General features: G+C 40.3%; 1 protein-coding gene across 1 annotated transcript in view; it reads right to left on the bottom strand.

Annotated features, from left to right (window-relative positions):
* NALF1 (NALCN channel auxiliary factor 1) overlaps window positions 1-18,211 on the bottom strand; it is an 802,045-nt gene extending 783,834 nt beyond the window's left edge. Inside the window, exon 1 of the mRNA XM_045008194.1 lies at window positions 16,736-18,211. Within this exon, the coding sequence (XP_044864129.1) occupies window positions 16,736-17,569 (834 nt within the window). The 5' untranslated portion in view covers window positions 17,570-18,211. The remainder of the gene's footprint in view (window positions 1-16,735) is intronic.
* Window positions 18,212-27,576: the final 9,365 nt, after the last annotated feature.

Raw genomic sequence — 27,576 nt, 5'->3', positions numbered from 1 at the left:
GGAAAATACATAAATTAATACATCAGAGGTCTCTACTGTTCAGCTTGCTAATTAGAGGAGTGGGATCTCAGCATATACCATTTCAATGATTACCTGAGAGAGATCAAACACATGCATTAGTCATTTTCCTATATACTCTTAATAAGGCACAGGTATTTGATTTATAATTGTATTTATGAAAATTATATATCTTCATTTTTGTTTATATGCTGCTCCAATTGCTTTTTCCAACTGGCAAAATGATCTTGGGCCTCTGATATCCTCACCAGCAATTCCTGTTAGCTTACTAGCATCTGTTAGTGAAGTAAATGCTGATCACCTGCAGGTCTTCCCTTGATGTTTCAATCAATCAAACATGCTGATATCACTTCAACAAATGATTTGTTTCTCTCTTTTTACTAAGCCAATGGATCACTTTTCCCGTCTTATTTTGTCACCAGTGTGGCCAAGGTAAGAAAACTTTTCAGCCACTACTAAGGATTAAAAAGTTTAACCCACTAGATACTCTGGAATGTCTATACAGTTGAGAGTTTGTTGTCTTAATTTCTAGGAAGAGGAGTACAAATAACCCATTATTCTTCCAAAAAGTGTGGTAAGCTTTGTGATGGGTTCGGTCACAGACACCCTCTTTGGACTGTCACCTGATGTGCTGACGTTACCTCTGAGCCCATTTTCCCTGCCAGCTTGGGACTCCAGAACCCTGCCTTCTTGAGCCAGACATGCTAGCCTGCTGCAACAGACCCAGGTCTGGTCCATGACCCCAAAGTTGCAGACTTTAACCAAAAACTGCTCAGCAGGTCACCTTTCTCCAGCACCCAGACACCCAGTTTCCAATAGGATCCAAACCCCAAATAAATCCATTTTACTCTATAAAGCTTATACAAGGTAAACTCATAAATTGTCCATCCTCTATAACACTGATAGAGAGATATGCACAGCTGTTTGCTCCCCCAGCTATTAATCGCTTACTCTGGGTTAACCAATAAACAAAAGTAATTTTATTTAGTATAAAAAGTAGGGTTTAAGTGGTTTCAAGTAATAACAGACAGAACAAAGTAAGTTACCAAGCAAAATGAAACAAAACCCGCAGGTCTAAGCCTAATACATTAAGAAACAGTTTACAGGTAAATCTCACCCTCAGAGATGTTCCAATAAGCTTCTTTCACAGACTAGACGCCTTCTGAGTCTGGGCCCAATCCTTTCCCTGGTACAGTCCTTGTTAGTTCCAGCAGGCATCTTAGGTGAAAAGCTGGGGCTTTCTCATGATTGGGACCTCCTTTGCTCTCTTCCACCCCCTTTCATAGTTTTGGCACAAGGTGGGAATCTTTTGTCTCTCTAGATCCCCACCCCTCCTTCTAAATGGAAAAGCACCAGGTTTAAGATGGATTCCACCATTCTTCCTGGGCCAACGTACACAAACACAGGAAGGCTTGCAAGTAAACAGAGCCATTTACAACCAATTGTCCTAGTCAATGGGAGCCATCAAGATTCTAAACCATCATCAATGGCCTACAGTTTGCAGAATTACAATAGGAGTTATATTTTACAAGAGTTATACTTTATATTTCTAGCTTCAGATACAAGAATGATACATACATACAGATAGGATGAACACACTCAGTAGATTATAAGCTTTGTAATATCTTACAAGAGACCTTTTGTATAAAGCATATTTCAGTTACATCATATTGGGGGGAGGGGTAGCTCAGTGGTTTGAGCATTGGCCTGCTAAACTCACAGTTATAAGTTCAATCCTTAAGAGGGCCATTTAGGGAACTGGGGTAAATATCTGTCTGGGGATTGGTCCTGCTTTAAGCAGGGGGTTGGACTAGTTAACCTTCCAACCCTAATCTTCTATGATACATATTTCCATAAAACATTATGGAGTGCAACATCACAAGCTTATTTATACCATGTCTAAATATACCATTATTTATACCATGTCTATCTCTAGACATGGTATATTTCACTAATGTTTATTTTTTTTAACCCTGCAACTGCCAAAGAGAATTTATATAAGTTCTTAATGTTCAAATGAAGCAACATTTTAAGTTTCCGTTATTAAAAAATTCAATATGCAATAGTCTACAAGAATTATTCAAAATACTGCAGCTTGCAGTAACAATGTTTCAGTGTTTTAGACCCTTCCCAAGTTATAAAGCAGTATTTCTTTAATCCCTGAAGTCCTCTGAGAAAGCAGCTTTAATATGTGAAGAAACAGGACTTAATCTATAGCCATAGCTACAGTGTTGTCCTGTCTGCTGAAAATCTAAGTAAACTGAAATCTTTACAGATAAATTGAAATGGTATCATTTTAAAAAGAAAATAAATCACTTCGGTTTTCCTTAGTATCTGGTTATCAGCTCCCTGGCCATCTAGAATCCAGATTGAGCAGTGCCCTATAATCCTCTCTTAGTAGGAAGACAAGAAAATCAGTAGGAAGGTATGGGAGTGTGTTATGGAAGAAGCTTAGACATCTTATATTCTTGCTCACTTATTTTTCTCAATATAAGCTCTGTTTCCACTGTTGCTTTGATATTTTCTGTAGTCCTAAAGTTCAGAGCAGCGGCTTCCTAAACTTAATTTATCTATAGATTGAAAACTCTATTTGGTGACGTTCAAATACTGGGAAAGTGTGACTCTATGTTGTGCTCTCTGCAGGTGAAATTCACACGACAGTACAGGCACCACAGAAGGCCCTCAGTGCAGCATAACTGCTGTGGTTCTGCTGCATGGAGGATTGGGAGCTGCCAAGAAGATATGTAGAAGGACTCCACACCTCCGCTGTGTTCTACCTCCATATAGGCCCAGCAGAAGGAGACTTGGAACAGACTGAAAGAACTGCAGCATAGGCACTGGGACCATGACTGCATGGATCCAGGCATCACAAATCCATACCTTGCAGTTTACAACCCCTTCTCCAGCCCAGGGGTTGTAGAAGCCCTAAAGAAGCTGCTGAGCTGATTTGGATATTGCGTGAAGGTTGGGAGTAGATTTCATTCTCTTCAATACCTGAGTAATTCCCCACATAAAGCCCATGCACTCAGGTTTTGTGTGGCATGTGTACCTCTGTGTATAGATTACACTCTGTGTGGCGTGAAATTGTGACATTTTAACTGTACAGCTTACATTAAGGCTTGTGTGCGGAGGAGATTGGGGGTCCCAACAAGCCTCCTGACACTTGCAAGCAATGTAGAGTGGGTGGGGTCTGAAAGGCTCTTGAGTTTGTGAGGTGAAGGGAACTGGGCCCCCTCGTGGTGAGCTAATAAGGTTCACAGGGAGTTCTAGATGTCTCCTAGGAACTTCAAGAGGCATGAATATCCTCTACAGACTTCAAGAATTCTAAAGGAAAGAGAGAATGCCACATCTTTCCTTTCCCACTCTCCACCCTTCTCCAGCCCAAAGCTCCATTCTTTGCTCAGTATCATGTTAGGACTCTATGGAAAACTAAGAAATTTTAGACCAAAAAATTCATTAATGTGAGGTTAAGAGTCACAGGATACATTCAGCAATTTAAGGCTGAAAATTCTTAGAAGAAATTTTTAATGATTAAAAAAAAAATCTGAGGAAGCAGGAAAATTCCAAATTCAGTTTAAGCCCAAACATCTGAAAGTATTAAAATTCACACTTAAGGTATCCAAACTAACTTAACTCCTCCCATTTAAAGCTGCCCCCAAAAAACTCAGCCTATCCATCCCTAATAAAGAACTTCACTTTCCTTGGGTACCACAAGAACTAGAAGGCCTTGTTCTTAATCACACTTGTCCCAATTCCAGGCTTCTTTACATCCTACACACTTTTTATGGAAAAGAAAAATCTTATTTACAAATTCCTGGTTAGGTAAATAGCATATTGAGAGTAATTGTTCCTGAGTCCTCATTAATGGGCCCTATCCTGTTAAGTACAAAAGGTATGCAGCACTTTATATGATCTGGCCTTATAATTTCATATGCCAACCAATGATCCAAGCCTCATTTATAAACCAGTGATCTGTATGCATATCTTTACTACTCCACCTGCAAGCTGTATAAGTAAAATAGCTGGGGACTTCTTAAAGTCTTAAGAAAAAGTCATTGGTCCAAATAAAATTGCACAATACAAAGTATCTATAAAGGAATAAAGAAGGGAATTGAAATAGTCAAGGGGGCAGAGATAAGGTTGTTTTGATTGCTTAGCTGCAATTTTAATACTTGCAAAGTTTGTGTTTCATGTTAGAATCCTCTGAACTTTGACTTTTCCTGGCTCCTCTCCTCATAAAGATATTGCTAACTGAAACTTTCTTGTAAGGATTTTACCTTTAGGTTACTGACATATCCTCCATTTTAACTCCACCACAACTCATTTATTTATAAGGGAATTAATGTTTAAAATGTTGCCTTTCTATTGTGTGTACAAGCTCTGCTTAAACGAGCCAGTAAGACAGAATCAGCCCTCAATGATAGACAGTCTTAAATATTTTTTGTCATAACTTGAGCCATCTACCTAAAAAACAGATTAAAATGTACCAGAAAAATGTCTTGTCTGATGTTTTATTAGGAAAAAGTGTTCATAAATTAACCCATTAAAGTAATTCTTTAAGATACATCGTCTATTGCAATTGGATCAGTTAACATATAATGACTTTATTTTGTTTTGCCTGCATAAGAAAACACTTCCCCGATCATTCATTATCTGAAATATTGACAACCCTGTGAGTCTGATCTGCCAATCATATTGCAATACTATTTATTAGAGCTGGTGACATTTTGAACCATTTTCCATCTGAAAATGCAGTTTACAGCAACATTAATGAAATTTTTTATGAGAAAAAGTTTAAATGAATCATTTATTATTCTAATGATGCTGAAACATTTCATTTCAATAAGGTAAAAATGTTTTGTTTTTACTATAATTGTGATTATTTTTGTTTTTATATTATATCAATTGTAATAGTGCATATTAAATTTAAAATAATATAGTTTGTTTAATTTATATAACATTATAATGTTTTACCATTATCAGAATAAAACTTTTTGATGATATTGAAACAAAATGTTTTGACTTTACATATTTCAATGTTTCTGAATCAAAAAATTTCAGAATTTCCCTTCTGTGTGTAATTTCAAACTTTTCCTTTTCATTCCCATTCACAATGAAAACAAATTTTGAAATATTGCAATTTCCCAAGGAACAGAAATTCTGTTTTCCAACCAGCTCTACTCCTCTCTGGCAGGAGGGATAGCTCAGTGGTTTGCGCATTAGCTTGCTAAACCCAGAGTTGTGAGTTCAATCTTTGAGGGGGGCCACTTAGGGATCTGGGGCAAAAATTGGTCTTGCTAGTGAAGGCAGGGGGCTGGACTTGATGACCTTTCAAGGTTCCTTCCAGTTCTAAGAGATTGGTATATCTCCTATTATTATTCTGAACTCAGATGCACCAGTGTAAATCTAGAAGTTGATGGAGTTGCTCTGTATTAACTAGTATCAGCCCTTACAACACTGGTGAATGACCTATACTGTTGTTTAGAAGAAGCAAATTAATTCTGCTGAGCTGTCTCTCAGTAATTTTTCCCTTCATAGCTTTAACAAATTAGGTGCATCGTATTTTGCCATGGTATGTCTGAAAAATCAATAGAATAGGAGAATGGGATCAAGACCAAACACAGCAACAAAGAATAGAAACAGCATTAGTCTGACATCAACAGCAAATTAATATAATCAGTCTAGTACAGGAAACTGGGCGTTTTAAAAATCATTTTCTGTTTCCCCTTTTCTAGCAAGGTTCATAGAGCAAATTCAGTAATCTGAATCAAATTTATCCTCTGCATTTCATATTTTGGAGTTTTAATTCACATGGGCCTAATTCTGTTTGTTTCTTTTTCTGCTCTGGTATCTTGAACATGAAAGAGCTATATTAATTTATATATTGTAAAGAATTCTACTCCTAGACTGAGTGCTTCTACACCAAGTTTCAGACTGGAGTGATTTCCTTTTACAGCTCAGTTATAAGTCTCTCAGAATAGAAGCACTTCTATTGCAGCTGTGACTAAATAAGGTGTTCCTATTATTCACAACACATTTCTGTATAATAGCCTATTCTGAACAAACATCATATATGATAAAAATGTTAAGGGTACTCAAGTGTGATTTCCATTCATTTTTTGTTGAGTAAATTTTCAGGATTCATTTACGTGTGGTATCTATTCTACAATAATATAGTGTCAATAAAAGCCAGAATGTGACATTTGAAAATAATCCTCCATTTACTTTGTTTTTTTCTTTTTTTTGTTGTTGTTACAAACTAAACTTTACTTTAAAGCAAAACCCAGTAAAATCTTGCTAATTTCTAAGCTGTCACTTGTATAAATATATTGATATACCCCGGAAGGGTTCTCACCTAATGAAGATAATTTGTAATAACACATTTAGAAATGTTGGTTGTTTATAATTTAGTATTTAGAACTCAATTACTGTAGCATGTTAATCTGAGAGATAATATAATTAACTTTTCTAATTTGCTTTAATACATATTAGAGTTCTTCAAAATCTTCCTTATATAATAAAGCCTTAAATCAAAACTATATTCCTAAGTGGATGCATAATGATACAAATTTAAATGTGATGAAAAGGGCTAGTATCTCCCATAAGTGTAACTATTGACAAATAAAAAGCATGTTAACCAAAGTAGAAAAATGATCAGAAATGCACAATAAATTCTAAAACAGGTCTGTTTGTTTCCTAAAAGAATGACTGACAAAGTGAGAAACATTATCAGCTACTTATCACAGACTATCTATTTTTTTCGTTACTTTCATGAGAAATTTCCTTACGGTTTTGATTGCTAATATGTTGAACATGTAATGAAAGGACTCACTGCAATGACAATACTCCACAAAGATGAAGTAGCTTGACATGCTCTAGATTCCATCTGCATGTTGTCACCTTGTCACCTTGATCAATAGCTCCATCAGCCCTGACAGAGAGAACACCAATCACAAGATGTTGTTTGTGTTGCTTTAGGCAGGGGGAGGGATAGCTCAGTGGTTTGCCAAACCCAGCCATTGTGAGTTCAATCCTTGAGGGAGGCCACTTAGGTATCTGAGGCAAAAGCAGTACTTAGTCCTGCTAGTGAAGGCATGGGGCTAGACTCAGTGACCTTTCAAGGTACCCATCCAGTTCTTTCTTTATTTCCTTCAGCCACCCACTGGCCAGGCTGTCAGTGGCATCTGCATGTTGTACTCAGGCAAATAAAATCAACTAATGATCAACTGTGCAGAAGTAAGGAACACCCAGAATTAAACACACATGCAGGACTCATTCAAGATATTTTTATAACTACTGGAATTACACACATTCCCTGAGAAAATGCTTCTGATTTGCCTGAAGACCATAGAACATCTTGTATTCAAGCAATACTAAAATAACCCATTTTAAAATTGCTGCTTCTTTAAATGTTGCACTAGATACATCTGAAAAATTCATTACTTCATTCAAAAGTGGCCCTTTGCCCTAGCTATGAACCCATTAATGACCATGGAAAACCTCTCGTTGACTTCAAAAAGAGCACAGCACTTTTGGAAATCTCATCCCATGTATATTTCCTGTTAGTAAGTTCAGTTCAGATCATCCCATCTCCTAGGTTTTACCATCACAGGGAAGAAATCCCCATAAGAATCTCTTTCTGCATCATCCTACCAGGGATGGGGGGAGATTTGCCCCCATCCTGCAGCATCCTGAAAAAAGACAGATCCTCAAGGACGTTCAGGAGGCCATGACATTCATGTGAAGCTCTTGAACTGTGTCATTGGCACCTGCCTGCCCCCATTTCTGGCTCCTTGGCAGTGTAGTTTCTTTGGACCCAGGCTACCAAGGTTCCTTCCAGTTGCAGTTGTCCCTGAAACTTCTGAAGATGGAGCTTGGCACAAATGATAATACTAATAATATATTTTCTTTTCCAAAACATCTCTGTGAGACTGTAAGGGCAGATAATGTGCATTCGCCCCCTTCTTCCCCCCCCCTACAGCTTCACTCCTGGCCTGCCCACATCTTCTTTTGCTCACCCAATCTTCACCCTTCCCACAGTCCAGACACCCACAGACAGCTGAACCCAAATTTGGGCATGAGCTGGGGAACATACTTGGGGAGACCTTTCCAAGTGCAGATCTCACAGGAATGATCCAGGACTTCCACATATCACATGCTGCGCTTACAAGTAACTCAACCAGAATTCCAAAAGTCAAGCTGCGTTCCTTCCATCTCACACATCTTCATCATGAAAAAACAGGGTTTTTGAAGGCTAAAACATGCCCTCAGTGACAGCAGTGCAACTCCATTGCCTTTACTTGCTTTCAAGCAGTCAACCTGACCCTATAATTGGAATTTAACAGGCTAAAGCTCACTTGCTTTCTTGGCTATGATGGCTCTACAGTGTTTACAAGACTAAAATGTAGTGAAACCATGTGTTATTCACTAAAACAAGCAGTTGTGTTTCTGAGTATACACAGGGAGCAGAGCTGTGTATACTGAGTGAAGAGGGTTGTAGGGGATTATAGCTGGGCTTGGAGTTCCCCTCTTGCATGGTCTGAGAGAAGAAGATGATTAAAGCTGTTGGAATCCGTCCACCTCCCTCTCTCTCTCTCTCTCAGACGCACACACGCCCCTCAGAATATCTTATAAGGAGGGAAACAACCAGACCACCATTCTTTTACACCCTGTTCTCACAAGATTTGCTTTTGTGAGAGTCAGACACAAATACTATTGCAGAGTCTGCCCCCCTGCCCCCAAAAAAGCTAGACCACTCTCATCCTATTTAACACTGATATAATCACATAATCTAATACATTTACTCCCATTAACATCTCTAAAACACAGATTGCTCTCCTCGCACATTTTCCCATGAGACTGTGTGCAGGTCCCATGAACCTGGTGATATGTCTATGCTGGTGCAAGACAGCACCAAATACCAGCATGCATAACCAAACCCACTCAATCTGCATTGGAATTAGCATTTCAACACAACATTCCACAAGCCTAATTTTAATACTGCTGTCACTTTTTGTTTTCTGAGGTGTCTTAGTGATACTAAAGAATACAATTTGTGTGTTGTCTTTACCCTTTTAGGCAATCCTTACTCAGGCGAGCATGAAGCAAAACATGCACCAATCTCAGTGAGAGTTTCTTGTGACAAAGGATCGAGTAAAGACCAAGTGATCTTCAGGCATTATAAATGACAGAACTGTATTCAACTTTCTGATGACTTTTCCTTAATAGGAAAGGAGGATGAAGAAAAGAGTCTTCTGCATCATCTGCAAACTGTACAAGGTATATCCAAATGAACCAGTGTGTAATGGAGGCTTGAAGGCAGAGCAATGAAACCTACCACTATGTGTATGTCTATGCTGTGTTTTAAAACCTAGTCTCAGAACCTGGGCCTACAGACTTGGCCTCATGCTACGGTGCTAAAAACAGCTCTGTAGACATTTGGGCTCAGGCTGGAGTCCAGGCTCTGAAGCCCAGGGAGGAGTGAGGGTTTCAGATTCCAAGCTCCAGTCTGGGCACAAACAGTTACACTGTTGTTTTTTAGTACCATAACACAAGCCAGTGGTGAACTGGAGCCGATTCCCACCGGTTCACAAGAACTGGTTGTTAAATTTAGAAGCCGGCGTAGAACCGGCTGTTAAAGGGGCGGGCGGGTGGGCAAACTCCGGTCCGCAGGACACATCCGGCCCGCAGGACATCCTGTCCAGCCTGCCTGAGCTCCCAGCTGAGGAGGCTCTCCCGGCCCCTCTTCTGCTTCCCCGCCCTCGCAGAGCCACAGCGCGCCGGGCCGCCAGAGTCAGCGCTCTGGGCAGCTCAGCAGCTCCTGCCGCTTTGAGCGGCATGGGCGGGGGGGTGAGCTCCAGCGGCCGCGCGGCGTCCATGCAAGCTGCCCTGAGCAGCATGGTAAGGGGGCCGGGCCGGAGCTGGGAGGAGGGGTTGGAGGGGGCAGAGGTTCTGGGGAGGCGGTCAGGGGATGGGGAATGGGGGGGGTTGGGTAGGCATGAGTTCTGGGGGTCTGTCGGGGTGGTGGTGGAAGGGGTCAGGCAGTCAGGGAACAGGGAGTGGGGTGAGTTGTGGGGCAGTTAGGGTGCGGGAGTCTCGGGGGGTGGTGGTCAGGGGACAAGAAGCAGGGGAGGTTGATGGGTTGCGGGTTCTGAGGGGGGCAGTCAGGGGCAAGACGTGGGTGGGGGTCGGATGGGGAACCGGACCCGCTGGAGAACCGGTTGTTAAGATTTTGGCAGCTCATCACTGACACAAGCCCCTGTGAGCCCAAGTCTTTAGGCCCAGGCTCTGAGACTTATTGCCACAAGTTTTTAAACACAGCATGAACATATCCTATATGGCTCTAACATCCCCACATGTGCAATGGCAGCTGACCTTAGGATATATTTAAGGTCATGAGAAATTTGATCTTTAAGGGGTTGATCCGACAAGCTACTGAGCACTCTGGCCCTGGAACAGCAAAGCACTTGAGTAAATACTTAAGTTTAAGCATGGAATAATCTTATTGATTTGATTGGCACTAGTTATGTACTTAAGACTGGGCATGTACTTAAGTAGTTTGTTGAATTGAGAGATTAGGGATCAGTCCAAAACTCATTGATGCAAATGGGAGTGTTGCCATTGACTTAAATGTAGTCAGGATCAGGCCCTTAATTACAATTAAGCCGTAATGCACTATAATAGAGGTACTGAGTTCTGCCACATGTCAAATCCACAAACTAATTTCCAGGGGGGGAAATTACACTTTTGGTTTAACTTTTTACATTCAGTTCAGCAAAGAAAAATGCACAAACATCAGTTTGTGCAGTTATCCAAATTACATGATGTATTTTAAACTGTACACATGAAAATAATTTTACTTCAGAACAAACAAACTGATCATAATTTCCTACAATATAATATATGTTATTCGTATTTAAAGACGTTTTAAAAATAAACACTACATTTCCAGAGGTTTTTTTAAATATCAACTTTGTAATTCAATTTTTACCATTGCCTTTTATACTAGACACTGTCCACCAGTGCCAAATCATAAGACTTCACTCTTAGTGATTAATTTTAAGAATCACTCCCCAATGTATTAAATTTTAAATATTGCTGTGTGACCGAAACTCCTAAGTAGCTTTATGTCAAATACTGGTCTATTCGACCTTTGCAATAGAAAGGTTCTCATCACCTGAAATTTGGTTTCAAATTTCTCATCTGTTCTTCTCTGCCTACTTAACTAAGAGCTTAAACCAAAATCCAATTACAGTGCATCTTCTGTTTAGAAAAAAAAAAAAGTACAACAGTAAACTCATGGTTCATACAAACCATGATATTTCCAATGAAATGAGAAATAATGTAATTTTAATTATTTTAAAATGTTCTAGAGTAACCTCTTACTTAATAAGAGTTGAACACAGTGATCAAATAAAAACCAGGTGTAGAAGCATACCAGCTATATTCACTGATCAACTGAATACTTATGATAATAATAATACTCAGGAACCCATATTTTTTAACTAAGTAGCATTAGAATTCAACTATTTTTACAAATTTGCTAGCAGTGTGGACTTAAAATTGCAAATCTGAACTGATTAAATATTATTTAATCTTTATCATGTATTTGTTTTATGTATCATCCTATAGGATATCTAGGGCCTGATCCAAAGCCCATTATAGTAATGGAAGTACTCCCACTGATTTGGACTTTGGATAAGCTCAGACTGACGAAATATATTGAAGCTGCCATGCCAATTTCCTTAAACCAATTTCAATGGGGAGCTTAGCAATGAAGGATTGTAATGCACAAAATAGTTTTAGAGTTGTGGGCCCAAGCCTGATGCCCTTGCTCAGTCATCTCATTGATGTTAGGTGACAGATTTTCCAGCAGGAATTGACCCATTTTCTTTAACAAAAAGAGTAAAAATATTGGCATATCTTCTAATTTTTCTACTCTGGTATCCTAGCATTAAAAGAGAATAATGATAATCCATGAAAATACATTAATTACACACTGCAGTATTTAAACTAGTATTGACAAAGGGCAGTAAGTTCTTATTTCAAACACTTTAGTTTCTTACAGTAAAATAATTGTCTCTGAGATGCTAGCTGTTTTGTTCAGTAACTACAAGCATTAATAAATGTGTCTGCAAAGAATATTCTCCAGCTTAAATGCTTTCCATACAGAAAATATTCTCTGTCTCCAAAACCAGCATTTAAAAAACCTTTACATTTGTATGGCCTACTTAGTGCTTTGACCCAGTTAAGACTCAGAAGCAGCCAGAATCTTCCTCTATTCCAGAAAAGCAATAGACTTCTGACTTAAGAATAAGAACTTGAGTATTTCCCCTGACGGAAAGCTGACAACTCATTATTAGGAACTGCGTCTTCTAACATCAACCCAATACCATTTATATACAGTATCAGTTATTCCTGGTTAGCAAGAATATATGGATATTATCAATCACAATTACCATAATTTCACCAGATGTAAACATTAGTTCAAAATGTTTCTTAATTTTTACAGAACAAAAGCAATTTTTATTGTAAAAATCAAAGTTTAAAATAGATAATGGTTCAGATTCTCAACCGTTGTAACTCAGAATAACTCTATTAAAGTCAGTGGAGCTACACTAATTTGCATCAACTAAATAAATGTTTTTTCTTTGTTGTACTTCTTGTTTTGTACATTCCTAGTATGTGTGATTATCAAAGCAAACAAAAAAATGTTCGGAGACACCAGATTTATGCAAGTTGATCAATAATTTTTTAAACCAGAATAGAATTACAGTGAGACAACAATAATAACTAGTGTCTGTAAAACAGAAACAAGTCCACAGAAAAGCTCAACCTAAACCCCAACCAGTATACATTGTGTATGTAGTTTATGTGGCATTGTCAAACATATGTATCTGAACCTTGAGAATTTAAAGCAACTACTCTAATCTGCATCAAATTTAAATACACAGATATGTGTAACATTTAAAAGCAAGATCTACTGATGTTAGAGGAAGCAATTTCTTTTTACTTAATTAATATGCTTTTATTTTGATGATCTAGGAGCCTAAATATGAAATTCAGCTTCACATAATATCTAAAAGTGAATTTATACTAACCCAAACAATTTCTGACTACAACCGTATTGCCATAATATAAAACATGAATAAAACAAACCCCAGAAACTACTAGACATTCAATGAACCTTAGATCATTTAGAGAAGAAAGTCCAATAACTCATAAAAATCTTACTTTTAGGTAAAAAGATGAAAATATAAAGTCACTATTTCAGAATGATACAGTAAAAAACTATGCAATAATTGCTAATTGTGATTTACATTATAATTACTGAAAGGTAAAATAATTTGCATGAGAGAACAAGTAATGTCATAATTGCACTTATTAATCTCTGAATCAATTGTTTCTTGAGGTTGCTGGGGTAAGGAAGAGTAGAGGGTCCAGCAGAATATAAATGTTACAGTGAATGGTATTCATAGTAACTTTTCCTGATTTTGTAATCAACTAAACATTGTTAACTGGATGAAATACTCTCTTCTCCTCCAGAATGTAGCTACTCTCCCAGAATACTAAAACTTTCTTAAATGCAAATAGATTTCTTTAATAGGTTTTCTTATTTCACTTCTGACCTGTCTTTATATACATGACTATTGAGTAAATTCATTATTTTTCATATTATCTTTTAATACACAGTAAAAAGCAGTACACCACATTAATCAGTCAAATGGGGTAGAACAAATATATATGATTAGATGTCAAATTTCTGTTTGGCCATCAGATGTTAGATGTTGATCCTTTAACATAATTCTTAAATATCATCTAGACATTATCACAGATTATGATAATCTATGATAAAGCTGTTTCCTATTTTAGTTTAATAAATCAAGTATTTATAAAGAACAAAACAAGATAGTAAAGTGGAATTTTCAATTTATTTTGTTTTTAAATGGGTCATTTCCCCAAGATAGAGCATTTTTCTTAAAACAACAACAAAGCATAGGACTTTATAGTTGCATGTGCATACAATTGAGTATACAGTACACAAAATCACTTACTATACATCATATGCAGTGCTAGACTGCTTAAGACTGCCAAATGATTGGATTTCACACAGTGATATATAAGATTTGAAAATGCCCTAAAAGATGTGGGCACATAAATTCAGGGAGAGAACATGTAACATAGTTATATATCTCCAGTGTTTTCATACTATGTGAGCAGTAAGCATTGTGCTCTGTCTTTCAGCACCTCGGACAGCAACTCTTTTAGAAAAGAGCCAGTGTAACAGGCGTAGGGCTTTGATTCTGATAATTAATTATCACACATAAAAACCACTTCTTTGTCATATCTTGCAAAAGGAATCATACTACCAGCATTTTTGTTCTTGTTTTGCCTTCACTTTGTCACATAGATTGGCTGGACAAATTCTCAATACACAGTAGAATAGCACTGGCAGGTTCATGCAACCCCAACCCAAATTAGTAATTTGCTCTGTATTTCATTTTGCCCCTGTTCCCCTTTTCTTGCTGAAAGGTACAAGTAGGAATATTTTCTATATTTTTTTAAAAATGTAATTGGTTTAATTTTTGTCTCTTCCAAAGACTCATTCAGAACATTTATTCACATCAACCCCCACTGGGAAAAAAAAGAAATAATATACAGTATTGCAATTTCTCCTTTCTCACATGATATGATATCTGGTAAAGCAACTGTTAATGGGATGGTGAAAAAGTCCAGTCAAACCAGCCTATGATTTAAAACATCATGTTAAGAATGTAAATATTGATTGTTTGGCAGGACAAGGCAGGAGATCAATTTCCAGGTGAAGGAGTTACCGAAATGGCAATGATGCCCTCACACTTTTAGCCCTTAGCAAGATAACTTTTGAACAAAATTTTCTATTGCCTCCAAATCAGCCAATATCGAGATAAAAGATATTTACACTGTAGTCTAAGTATAAAATGCATGTGGTGTGTGTTTATATATACACATACGGTTAAATGATCCAGGAAATGCAGGTTCAAAATTGCTTTGTGAGTTGCTTTCATTCCTATTGAACTTAATGATAAAAACTCTACTGACATTTTTCTTGCTGATAACATCAGGTTTTATGCATAATGAGATAACATTATTGGGCTGTTGGACATGCATATATTTGTCCTTTGAGGCAGTATACATAAGCTACATTTATTAGTACTGCCCATATTCAACATGATGGGATTCTGTAAGGCATATACCCTAATCATCAAACGATACCAGAAGGCCCTGTTAAAGTTAAAAGGCACTAAGGGGTGTGGGATCAGGTTCTCTTGTTAAATATGATCACCAGAAAAGCCTTCTGTTCAGATAGGTAATTTGTTTGTGCTGCTGTGCTAAGTTGGTTCAGATTTCTAAAGCAGGATTTGGTTTGGATTTGTTAAGGTACCAATGCAGTAGATAATCAAGAAAATCCAGGCAAGCCAGTTCAGAGCAGAAGCAATGTAGATTGTTTGGTTGTTCAAAAAATATTTTAAAAAAACAGACTTTGTATTTTAAGCACCAAACACGGCCCCTTTCACTGAGCTTTCCCGCCTTGAGAGCTGGGCCAACTAATCTTGTGCAAAGTGGAGAGACAGCTACCGAAGAGCCAAGGTGGGACACTGTTTGCTTATGAAGAAAAATAATCTCTTTGAATCGCTCTGAATAAGCATGGGAGATACATAAAGAATAACGATGAGGTTTATTGAAATTCTGTCATCATTACTTCCCTAGTAAAGGTCACTGCAGTATCTGTTTACAGCTACTCTAGTCCTTAAGATCTTCCCCACTCCACAGATTGTGCAGAGCAGACTTCAGACACAGACATATACGCACACATAGATGGTCACCTGGAACGTCTTCCTTTTTACACATGATTGCATTGCCACAATCTCTGTTCGTACATTAGGAAATGCTCATTCTTGATTCCTCCGGAATCCCATCACAATTGCACATGCTAAAGAGAACAACACATCAGTATTCATAATGCTATGCCAAGTCACCGAAACATTTGTCCTTCAGAGATTCTGGAGAGCATCTTGCTTCTGGAAGGAAGCTCTAAGACAAGACTACTTGCAAGTCAGCTAAGACTGGACATAAGTCATCAATTGACTACACTGAGATTCAACACAAAAGCCCAAGACAACCAGTAACTTGTTGAAAGTTAAGACAGAGTCACGTCGCTTACACAGCAATCAGAAAGTTCCCCCGGAGCGCACCGAAACAGACACTTTTTTTGCCACCCAGTGCCTACACAAACGCCAAGCAACCACGCAGCTGATCCTGCGGAACAACCAACTTCCCACGTCCGCTCCAGATCGTCAACAACCAGGGGCAGCCCATTCACACCCCACTGCCGTACTAGGTCCTGCTAATTGGCATGCAGCCCCTACTCCTGCCTCTCTGCCAAGCCGCATCCAAGCCCTGTGGAAGCAGGCAGCCGAGTTTGAGCCAATCGCATATTCATGAGTAGGGGAAATCCAGCTCTGCACTCCCAGCGGACCAAGGATCACTCTTCTTTTCCTTGCAAGCAATGCGTAAATAAGGGCCCCTTGTCAGTTTCCACTAGAAGAGACAATTCCTCCCGAATAATTAAAGCCATCAGCACCCGAATTAAAAACACCACCACCACCAAAAAAAATGGAAAGCAACCAGCCGGCCCATCAATGAAAGAGAGCATAAAACACAGCAGGGCTCCTACCTTACAATCCTCAGGACACGATTTCACCGAGTATTCATCCGATTGTAAATATTTCTGGAGCATAACCTCAAACTCTTCGTATTTCTCCTGAGCGTGCTGGTCGTAGCGCTGGTAAGCCTGGACGCACTGGCTGCAGGAGCCTTCCCCCTCCAGCACCACATCCAGACTGCAGTTCAAAGTGTCCGGATTGGACAACCCGGTGAACAACTCCCAAAGGGTGTAGGAATTACAAAAGGAAAGGTAAAAATCCGTCAAGTTCCAGCTCGGAGGCGGATGATTCCCCGTCACCTGCTGCTCCCGGCTCCATCTCCGGCACACAGAGTCCGCATCCTCCACGCTGAAACACTGGCCAGATGCGGAGCTCTGCGGATAACACGTCTCCAGGCGCCAAAAAGGTTTGGTAGAGTTCCCTAGAAAAATAGCCTTGTTGTTGTTGTTGTTATTGTTATTATTGTTGCTGCTGCCACCGCTGCTGCTGCTGCTGCTGGGGGAGGGAGGCAGGGTGGGTAATGAGGGGGAGAGGAGTCTATGGGCCGCCTGTGCTGCAGGCGAGGGCTCCCCCATGCTAGAGAGTAGCTCCCGCTCCGGATGCTCGGGCGGCTGCTGCTGCTGCTGCTGCTGCTCCTTGTCTCTGGTCCTGGTGAGTTTGGCTTCGGCACAGAACCACAAGTGATCAGAGAGCAGGACTGTGAAAAACAAGAGCGATGCCAGGGACAGTCGCCATTTCTGAGCCCTCTCTGAATCAGTGAAGGGTTTCTCGTTCTCCCGGGGTGCAAAGCAGATTTTTAGGCCGTCATCGTACTGCCGACTGCACATCCAAGCACCCCTGGTCATATTTTGGGAACGCACAGCCCTGGCCGACTCCACCGTGAGGGCTCCGTTGCCAGTGTCACCACAATATGCATTGACTTAAAAGATTGGGGGGGATTTTCTTGCCTTCCTTTCTCTCTCTCTCTCCCGCTTTCGTTCGTCCACTCTCCCTCCCTCTCTCTCTTCTTCCTCTTCTTTCTTCTTCTTCTTTTTCTTCTTCGTCCTCTCCCTATTGAAATGTTGTTGGGTTTTGCAGGTGGATCCGGCTGGGTCTCACCACAGATCCATCCAATACAGAGTACGGTGGAGCAGATGCGAGCAACAATGCAGAGAGAGGAGGAGGAGGAGGTGGTGGTGGTGCTGGTGCTGGTGGTGACAGTGGTAGTGGCGGCTGGTGGTGGGGTTGGCTGGCTGCTTCTTTTCTTCCCCTCCTCTCACCCAGGCATTGTCAGATAGCAGATCTCCATCGCTCTCCTGAGAAAAGCCGGCTGCCCCCTGCCAGCTGCATGCCGCTTCCCCGGCTGCCGACGGACGGCTTGAGGGGAGCAGCTCCCCTGCCTGCCTTGCCTCCCTCTTGCCTAGCGCTGCCGGAGCGGCTTCTCCTCCTCCTGAGCCCAGAGCCCTGGCACAGATGCCTGCACCCCGGTCTCCGTCTTCCCCGCTCCCTCCCCCCCCGCGCTCTAGCCGGAGCGGCGCTGCTGCAGGGCTCCCGGAGCGCGGCTGAGGATGCTGAGGAGGAGGAGGAGGAGGCGGCGGCTGGTGACAGTGAGCTGCTGCGGCGGCGGCGGCTGCTGCTGCTGCTGCCGCCGGGCGCGTTCTCCCCCGGCACGCGGGGCGGGCTTGCCTGGGTTTTGCCTCCCGATGGCCACAGTCATCTTTGGTCCCTGGGCTAAGTTGCCGCCATCTTCGTCCTGGAGAAGCACTTTTTTGGGGGGAGCTCTGTCTTTTGCGTCATCTCCTCCCGCGCCGAGCTCGCTCTATCCTGGCGCATTGGCAGCCGCTCTTCCTCCGCCTGCCCACGGAGGTGGGGAAAGGCACCGGGGACCGTCCACATGGCCCCACCAGAGGGCTTCCGGAGCGCACCTCCTCAGCCCGCGCCACTCGCCTGGCTTCGCCACGTCCCAAGCTCCAGCTTCCACGGCTCTTGCCTTTGCTCCCACCAGTGGCTCCTTCTTCCTTCCCTTTGTGGCCCCCGAACCACCCCTTCCCCGCAGGGTGATGGCTGGCGGGATCTTCCTCTGGGTGAGTCCTTTGTGTGTGCCCCGTGTCATCTCAACCAGCAAATGGCTCGTGTCAGATACAGTGTCAGGGTCTGATCATGCCAGGGTATTTTGGCCCCCATTACTCAATATTCCACTGCCCACATGAAAACTAAGTCTATCAGTCCATATGTCACTTGACATAACTCCTAGACCTCCAAAGCACCACAGTGCAATAGCACTGCAACACCCCAACTGACATCTGGAACCTCAAATTCCACTGCCTAAATGAAGAACCCGTTTAGCCCCGTGTATCTTCAGAATCCTGACCCTGATACACCTGAGTGTAACAGTGACACAAAAACTTGGCTCCAGCATCTGGATCCTGCTACATTTTCCCCCCAAACCCTGAAATTGTACCATCAAAACAGAGAACAATTTTTGCCTTCATTATTCAAGACAACCATACCAAAAAGAAAATCTGAAAACAAAATAAAAAACCACTGGACACCAAAACATCCCAGCCCAAGAACTTTACAACTCTAATTTGGCACTTATATCTTGCTGGATCTGGCTATTTTTTTGGATATCCTTCAGAATACCATTTAGATGCAGTACATATGCAGCATCCAATAGTCCACTAGAATAATCAGAATCCTAACATATTGTGGTGCAACAGTACCACAAAATATGTCTGGCAAGGGTTTTGGCACTGAACAACCAACTCATGCAATTAAAGTGGAGTCTTCATTTACAAGAATTCATCTCAATGTTTTGGTCATGTGATACATATATCAGTAGTGTTATTTATCTTTCCTTTCACAGTGGATGCTCTTAAAAATGAATTTCAGTTTTAGAGGGGTCATCTTCATTTTAAAGATAGAGAATATTGGTGAGACTTGTAATATCTCTAAACACAGGATGAATCTTTTTAAGTGTACCCATTGTACTTCATAAAATGTAATCCCTCCCCATTATTTAGTCAGCCATGTATTTATACCTTAGCAAATGAGAGCTACACTATAATATACACCTCTACCCCGATATAATGTGACCCGATATAACATGAATTCGGATATAACGTGGTAAAGCAGTGCTCCGAGCGGGGGGGAAGGGGGCAGGGCTGCACACTCCAACAGATCAAAGCAAGTTTGATATAACATGGTTTCACCTATAACGCAGTAAGATTTTTTGGCTCCCGAGGACAGCGTTATATCGGAGTAGAGGTGTACTAGATATACTTGGTCTTGCCTGAGAATGGGGAGTGGGGACAAGGGGGACCTTTTGAGGTCCCTTTCAGCCCTATATATCTATAAATCTATTATCACAATCTACAAGTACCCACAGAGGGAAGAGATTCATGATAGTAGGTGGCTCTTTAATTTAGTATCCAAGAGAATAAAAAGATCCAATGGTTGGAAGTGGAAACTAGACAAATGCAAGCTAGAAATAAAGTGCACATTTTTAACAGTGACAATAACTAACCAGGGGGACAACTTACCTAGGGAGGTGGTGGATTTTCTATCACTTGAAGTCTTAAATCAAGACTGGATATTTTTCTAAAAGATATTCTATAGCTCAACCAGAAGTTATAGGTTTCATGGAGAAATTCTTTGGCCTGTGTTAAACAAGGGGCCCAGAATAGATCATCATAATGGCCCCAATGGGCCTTAAAATCTGAGTGAAGTTCATTTAAAACTACTGAACATTAATATTAAAAGAAAAGCTATACAGCAGTCAATCAGACCACATCACAGTTCCTAGTCAATCAGAACACATAATCTGCCAACCCTTAACATATTTCAGTTTGGTACTTTAATTCTAATGATTTGGAGGTTTGGGGCAAAAAACGTTCAGGATCCATTAGGATGCAGGTGTCAACTCTGCATTTTTGCATTGGGATATGTTGATGTCTGGATTTTTTGTTTCTTTTTTTTATTATTTTGGTACGAGAGTAACTAAACTTGCTATTTGTGCAGGAGGAGGAGCAGGTTAGTGTAAAAAAAACAGGCATGATCTAACCGGTTCAAGATATCATGATTTTGTGGTTCTATTCCACCAGGATTCATTGGCATTTGGATTTCCATTTTCCTGGAGTTGGAACAGCTAAACTTGTTTAAGCAGTGGAATTTATGGGATGGGCCCCAAAAATGACTGCATCCACCAGGATGCAGATGCTGGATCTGGGTTTTTGTGATACTGTTGCTCTGGTATATGTTGGGGTTAGGTAGTTCTTTTTGTTGTTTATTTGGCTTGGTTTTTTTCCTCTGACCCATACAATAGGAGTGGCTAAACTTGTTCTCTGTTTAGGTGGTGGAATATGGAGGGCTGGGGTCAAAAAGTGGCAGGATTTGGCAGGATCAACATTTTACTCAGACCCCCATGCAAAACAGAGTGAACTGATAAAGATGTTAGCGGCTCTGGCTCCTGTGTGTGTGTGTGTGTAAATTACTTCTCTAGTGACACTTCCCCAAGGTTTAGCTAAATTCACAGTCATTCTGATAGGAATTATACATATATGGTATTATGTAGCATTTTATTCGGTATCCTCCACATTTGTTTGGAAAATATACGATCACTAAACTCACATTTAGTAATAAAATATAATGGGGAAATTACAAAGTAATTCTTGCAATTTGTATTCCTTTGCTTTCATCTCAGATCTGATTTTCTATACCAGAGAATGTATCAAACTGATGTGTTGTTTCCTCTTCTGTATCTCTTCCAAATCCCCATTTCTCCCCGCCAACAAATAAGTTATGATGTTGGTTTGATGCAGACGTCTGCAGCAGCTGGTTCCTGCTGGATCTGAACTGCTACAGTTCAGTTCTCTGGTGCCCCTTAGTGTTAGGTCTTGGAGCTCAGATGGGGGGGCGGGGAAGAGTAATGCTACAGAATGGGAAAATCAGCAATTTCATTACATGTGGAGGGAAATTCTTCAGATATATAAAGTGACTGATTGATCATCCCTTAGATTTCCATTAATACTTTTTCTATGATAGTTTTGATGTGAATAGCTAGAATTTGATTTAACTATGAGTTAACTATTGGTTATTTGGATATAAAAGTCAGAGCTAACTTTTGTCCACAAATATTATAAAAGTATGCCCTCACTCTCAGCATTCTTACTAAGGACTTTGTTTTTGTTTTTGTTTTAATAACAACTCTGGTGGTATGTAGTACTGACTTCTTATTGGAAGTACTTATTACTTCTTGCCTCCAAAGCTTGGCAAGCTTGAAGAACTCATGCAAGTCTGCTAGTAAGCAAGAGTCAACAGATGTTCTCCAGATTGATCCCTTGGATGTTGCTTAGTTCGGTGTAAATTAACTTTACCATGTAGTGATTCTAGCAGTGGAATTAAAGAGCTTATGTTCTTTTAATTCTTTGACTCATAGTCCACAATACAACTAATTTATTTACTACTTTATCTCAGTGCAAAATCTATTGGAATAAGCTATGCACAACATTTAAGAGTCTTGAAACAATTTCATAAGCAATTATGAGTTTTCTTATTCCGCATTTTTAGCAAATCTTAACAAGAAACAAGAATTGGCTACAGGTAATTTTAGTGAGTAAAAAGTTAGTCTCATATAAAAGACAACAAATATTCTAAAACAGTCATCTTTAAACTCTACCTTATAATATACATGTAATAATCTACAAATGTCTGTTGCCTTCTTCTCCTGCTCTGAAACTTGTGTTCAATATATAGTGAGCACCAAAAGAAACTGTTCCATCAGGCTTACAAGCTATGACAGTATGTATGTCTTTCAGAAGATTTATAACATAAACCATATAAATAGCTTTGTGATTATTATCTTGTCTTTGTTGTGTGTGTGTTTTTATAGCTGGGGTTTACACTAAGAAGAGTATTCTGTACATTTGTTGAGTACTAGCTTTTGTAAAGTCCTGCAGCGGGTTAATTTTTTAATATAGTAAATCTTGTTTTGTTAGCTGAGTTAGCTGAGTTAACTGGTTTTACTGACACTGTTAGTGTTGTGGCAATTACAACTGGAAATATTCACTTTACAGGAAGAATACCTTACATTTCCCTGCATTTAAAATCTGATCCTTCATTCCTTATATAAAAAAAGCAAGTCTGGGCACTTTAATAGTTTTTCTTACATATACTGTTTGGTTTTAGATGTAGTGATTTGGATAGATTTTAATGGGAACATCTATAGATCATGCTTCTGCTGCTATGTCCTGAACAGACTTATTCATCAGTTACTTATTTCAGTATTTTCAACATATTCTATAATTTGTTTTTACTTTATTCAACTTATCAGGCCCATATGCATTTTAATATACAAATTGAAGAGCGATTCAGAGGTTTTATTTTCTGTATTTTGTCCATAACAAGGATAATATGATTGTGATTGTGAGACAAGAACCAACATAGAACATCTAAGTGTTTCATTCCCTGCTGCCCTTGTAGACATTCTCCTTAGATTTTAAATATATTTTTCTTAAGCCCACAAAAGCAAGTGTTTTTTTAAAAGGGAGTGGGGGGCAGTTCTGCTTACCGGGTACAACTCCAAAGATCTAAAATAAATGGAGGTGTTTACATTGACTTCAGTGACCTTTGAATCAGCTCCCATGCTGATGAGTTCACACTCATATTGATCTATTTCTTTTTCTTTTCTTTTCTTTTTTCCATGTACCTCCATTACACAACACGCAATAGCCACCACACACACACACCAGGCAGGTGTGCAAGAACATATTTAACAAGTTAATTGAAATATCTCTATGGTCTCCTCTTTTCATTCTCCTTTACAGGAAATATATTCAGAACCATCCCATGATAATTTTTGTATGTATGCCCTGATGATTAGACATGACATAGAGAACTAGACTTAGGTAAGAATATACATTATGGAACCAGAATACTGAAGCTGACTGATTCCAACAATTTTATTTGGACAGATGTCATAAATGGGCTGTGCAAACAGCTATCTCCACAGTTTGCCACTCAACACCCACCTCATCTCCTGCCTTTAAAATATAATGCTAAGTCTTTGTGTTCTGGCTACAGGTTCTTCAAAAAGTTTAGCTGGTGAGGTGTCTGAAATTGTACTAGTCTTTGTGTCCAAATGTATTGGACATTTCATAACTCCTCTGTTCTTGTATGCCAATAACATGATAATATTCCTGATATCAGAGAAGTATGAGCAGTACATTGAGAACGATTGGGACTTTCCTCAGAGTTCACCTTTGTCCAAGGAAATGGATTGCATTGACTGCACTCATGTCGCTACAGTGCCATGTGCCAATGAGGGAGAAAGATTTTTTTTTAACTGAAAGCTCTTTCATAGCATTACTGTGCAGATGGTGTCTGACTCAAGTTGTGTGCTGACTCAAGTACTTGTTGTCTGCCCAGGATCCACCTACAACTCATTTGATGTGTTTGACCTGAATGTAAACATCACACTGTGGCTTCAGGTTAATGAGATAGCTACTAGGTGAGTAATGAGCACATGGATGACTTTCTATATTCCTGTATACAATTTTCACATTTATATGGAATTCTAATGTACTGTACCTGGGCCATGGATTGCTGGTGTCAGTTTTCAGTTGCATATATATTGTGAGGTATCCTTTGACTTGGATGGCTCTACAGGAAGTTCAAACTCCTGACAGCATAACTATCAGGATCTTTGCAACACACAAGCTTTCCCCTACCTCAAGGTGCAGTCCTGAAGAAAGTTTTTTTTCTTTTTTTTTTTCCCTCGGTAAATAATTGTTACTTTGATATATAAGTGAAGATGATAGCTATGTATTTTCTTTACCATGTATGTCAATGAAAATGCAGAAAATTCTAATTTTATATTCTTGTTATAAAAGAGAAAGAAAATGTAATTCTGTTTATTCCCTAAATTACCTTCTCCTTCTTATTATTTATATTATAGCTGCACCTAGGAGTGCCCCAAATCCATGGAGTTCTTACACCCAGGAGAAACAAACCATTCCCCCTGCTTCCTCCCCCCTCCCTTTTCCTAGGAGAGAGATACCTGATTCAAACTGCTTGAATCAAACCCAGGAGGAACTGTCTCTTCCCCCCTCACCATCCCCTGAATTTCCACAGAAGAAGGAATTAACCAAGTCCAAAGAAAAGAAAAGAATTTATTAAGAGAACAAAAAGAAAATACAGAATCTCTATGAGCCCAAGCTGGACACTCATAGGGTATAACCTTATCAATCTCTGGAGAGAATCCCCTCTCCCCCTTTCTTTCTCAGTGAAAGCAAAGTAACAGCAAACAGGAATAAAGAATTTCCTTTAGCAAACACACAATTGCAAATATAGAAATCAAATCATAAGACTAATTCGCCTTTCTAATTAATACTCACTATTAATTAGTAGAAACTACTCCAGGAGAACTTGGAGACATGACTGGTCTCTTTTAGATTCAAAAGAGTTCTCTGAGCAAAACAAAGAAAACACAGACAAAAGCTTCCCTCCACAGAGATTTGAAAAAATCTTGTCTCTGATTGGTCCTCGGGTCAGGTGGTCATCAGGTACTGCATGTTAACCCTTTACAGGTAAAAGAGACCTTAACCCTTAACTATCTGTTTATGACAACCTTCTCCTTCTTATTATTTATATTATAGCTGCACCTAGGAGTGCTAATCAGTGTGCAGAGACCCACTGGGGAAGAAGGCTCCAGAAAGCTCATAATGTAGGATTTTGAAAAGATACAATAGGTAGATAAACAGACAAACTGGGGTCAGGACAGATCAGAAACAGGTAGCAGTAAATGCAGATATGTTTACATATATAAATAGTAGCCAATGAACTGGCCATAGATTTCACTGATGTCAAGGGGAGTTAAAAGGTGATCATTAGGGCTGGCCAAAAAATTAGATTTTTTTTGTGATTTTTTAAAAATTGGTTTTAAAAAATATTTTTAAATCAATAAGAGTTAGGCACCTAACCTGGCAACATGCTTTTATAAATCCTACTAAGTCCCTATCTGCATCTCTGGGTACTTAAGTAATTCTGAAAATCTAGACCATTGGTACTTAACCAAAATACATACCGTATATACTCGATCATAAGTAGGTTCGTTTATAAGCCAACCCCCCCAAGATGGATAAGTAAAAATAGAAAATTTTTATAACCCGTTCATAAGCCGACCCTATAATTCAGGGGTCAGTAAACTTTGGCTCCCGGGCCTTCAGGATAAGCCGCTAGTGGGCCAAGATGGTTTGTTTACCTCAAGCGTCCGCAGGCACGGAGGCAAACCTAAGTAAACAAAATATCCCAGCACGCCAGCTGCTTACTCTGACGGGCCAGGACAGCAACTAGTGGGGTCATGTTTTGTGGGGGAGAAGCTGAGAGTCATAGGAGTAACCCCTGTGACTACCTCGCACATGACCCCACCCCTAGCCTGGGACCCCCCCATTTTCCCCATCCCATCCCTTCCCACCTTATCTGGGGAGGGCCAGAGGCAGATGTCTCTGGCCTGACTGGAGCTGTTCCGGCAGGCTAGGCAGCACGGCTGCAGACTGCTCTGGTGGGCCAGACCGGGCGACGCGGCCGCAGCATGTTCCAGTGGGCTGGGCCGGGCAGCACAGCCACAGCGTGCTCCGGAAGCGTGGCCACAGCCTGCTCTGGGGGGCAGGGCCAAGTGGCACGGCTGCAGTCTGCCAGCTGCAGAGCTGCAGTTGCTTCGGAGGCTGGGGGAAGAGCAGCGTGGCCAGAAGCAGATAGACTCTGGCCCCACCTCTTCTCTTCTGGCTCTGCTGGCTGTGCTGCCTCTCCTTGCTCCCTCTGTAGGGGGGAGGGGCTGTGTCCCACCTCTGCCTCTCTATACCCATTCATAAGCCGACCCCCTTCTCTGGTGCTTTCCTTTTTTACTAAAAAAATTCAGCTTATGAACAAGTATAGGTGGTACATCATTTTTGAAACTGTGAATTTAAAATTTTATTCCAAGTTTAATATACAAATCTGTGAGCCAACATCTTTTTCCCAGAACAACACTTAGGAATCTGGAATCTAAAGGGAAGAGTTATTTGTCATTAACTGTTATTAAGAATTATTAATAATCCCTAATTGTCTCGAATGAAAGATGTAAGCTAATGACAACCAACCTTAAAGAATGTTTCACATTCAGACTTCCAGCAGGGGTCCAGCATACCTTGGAAACACTAAAAAACAACTTTCTCATGGAAATTGGCAGCCTCAGGTACTATTTGAAAGCTCCTTCTACTTGCTTCTTTGCAGTTTTGGACACAATCAGTCGCAAGATGCTACTGACCCACATACATGATGTAGTGGGAAGAGAAGATGCAGTTCTAAAATGGATCCAAACATTTTTCTATCCAACAAAACACTTAGTAGTGATGGGTTCCGCTTCCTCAAACGGCGGAGGTGGGTTCCCTCAGGTAAACACCCTAGCTCTCCTTCACCACAATAATTTACAAAGGGCTTTGTGGGACATCATTCTCAACAGTATGTCAATGACAATAACGTATTGTTGATTTCCAGAGCCAGCTAGATTCATCCAGAATCTTACTGCATTCAGGAAATATTAGAAGATCGTCCCTATTTCTTTGACAATGTATTTCAACCAAAAAACAAATGTGTTCCCCAAACAGACTCTAATTTAGCCAACAAGAGGAGAGGAAGGGCAAACAGTTCCATAAGGTTAACTAGTGACTTCGCCATACAGATTTAATTTACCTAGAAACTGTTGAGATACTATGTTGATGGAACAGATCGATGGATAGATAGGTGTAAGTGTGACTGGGTGCCTGGAAGGGCAACACAGAGAATGCAACACTCAGGGCAAAGTGCAAGAAATAGGGCAGACAATCCCCCAAAACTG

This window comes from Mauremys mutica, chromosome 1, assembly GCF_020497125.1.
Source record: "Mauremys mutica isolate MM-2020 ecotype Southern chromosome 1, ASM2049712v1, whole genome shotgun sequence".
Taxonomy (NCBI): domain Eukaryota; kingdom Metazoa; phylum Chordata; order Testudines; family Geoemydidae; genus Mauremys; species Mauremys mutica.
The sequence above is the reverse complement of the archived record's forward strand: the minus strand, read 5'-3'. Positions and strand labels throughout refer to the sequence as shown.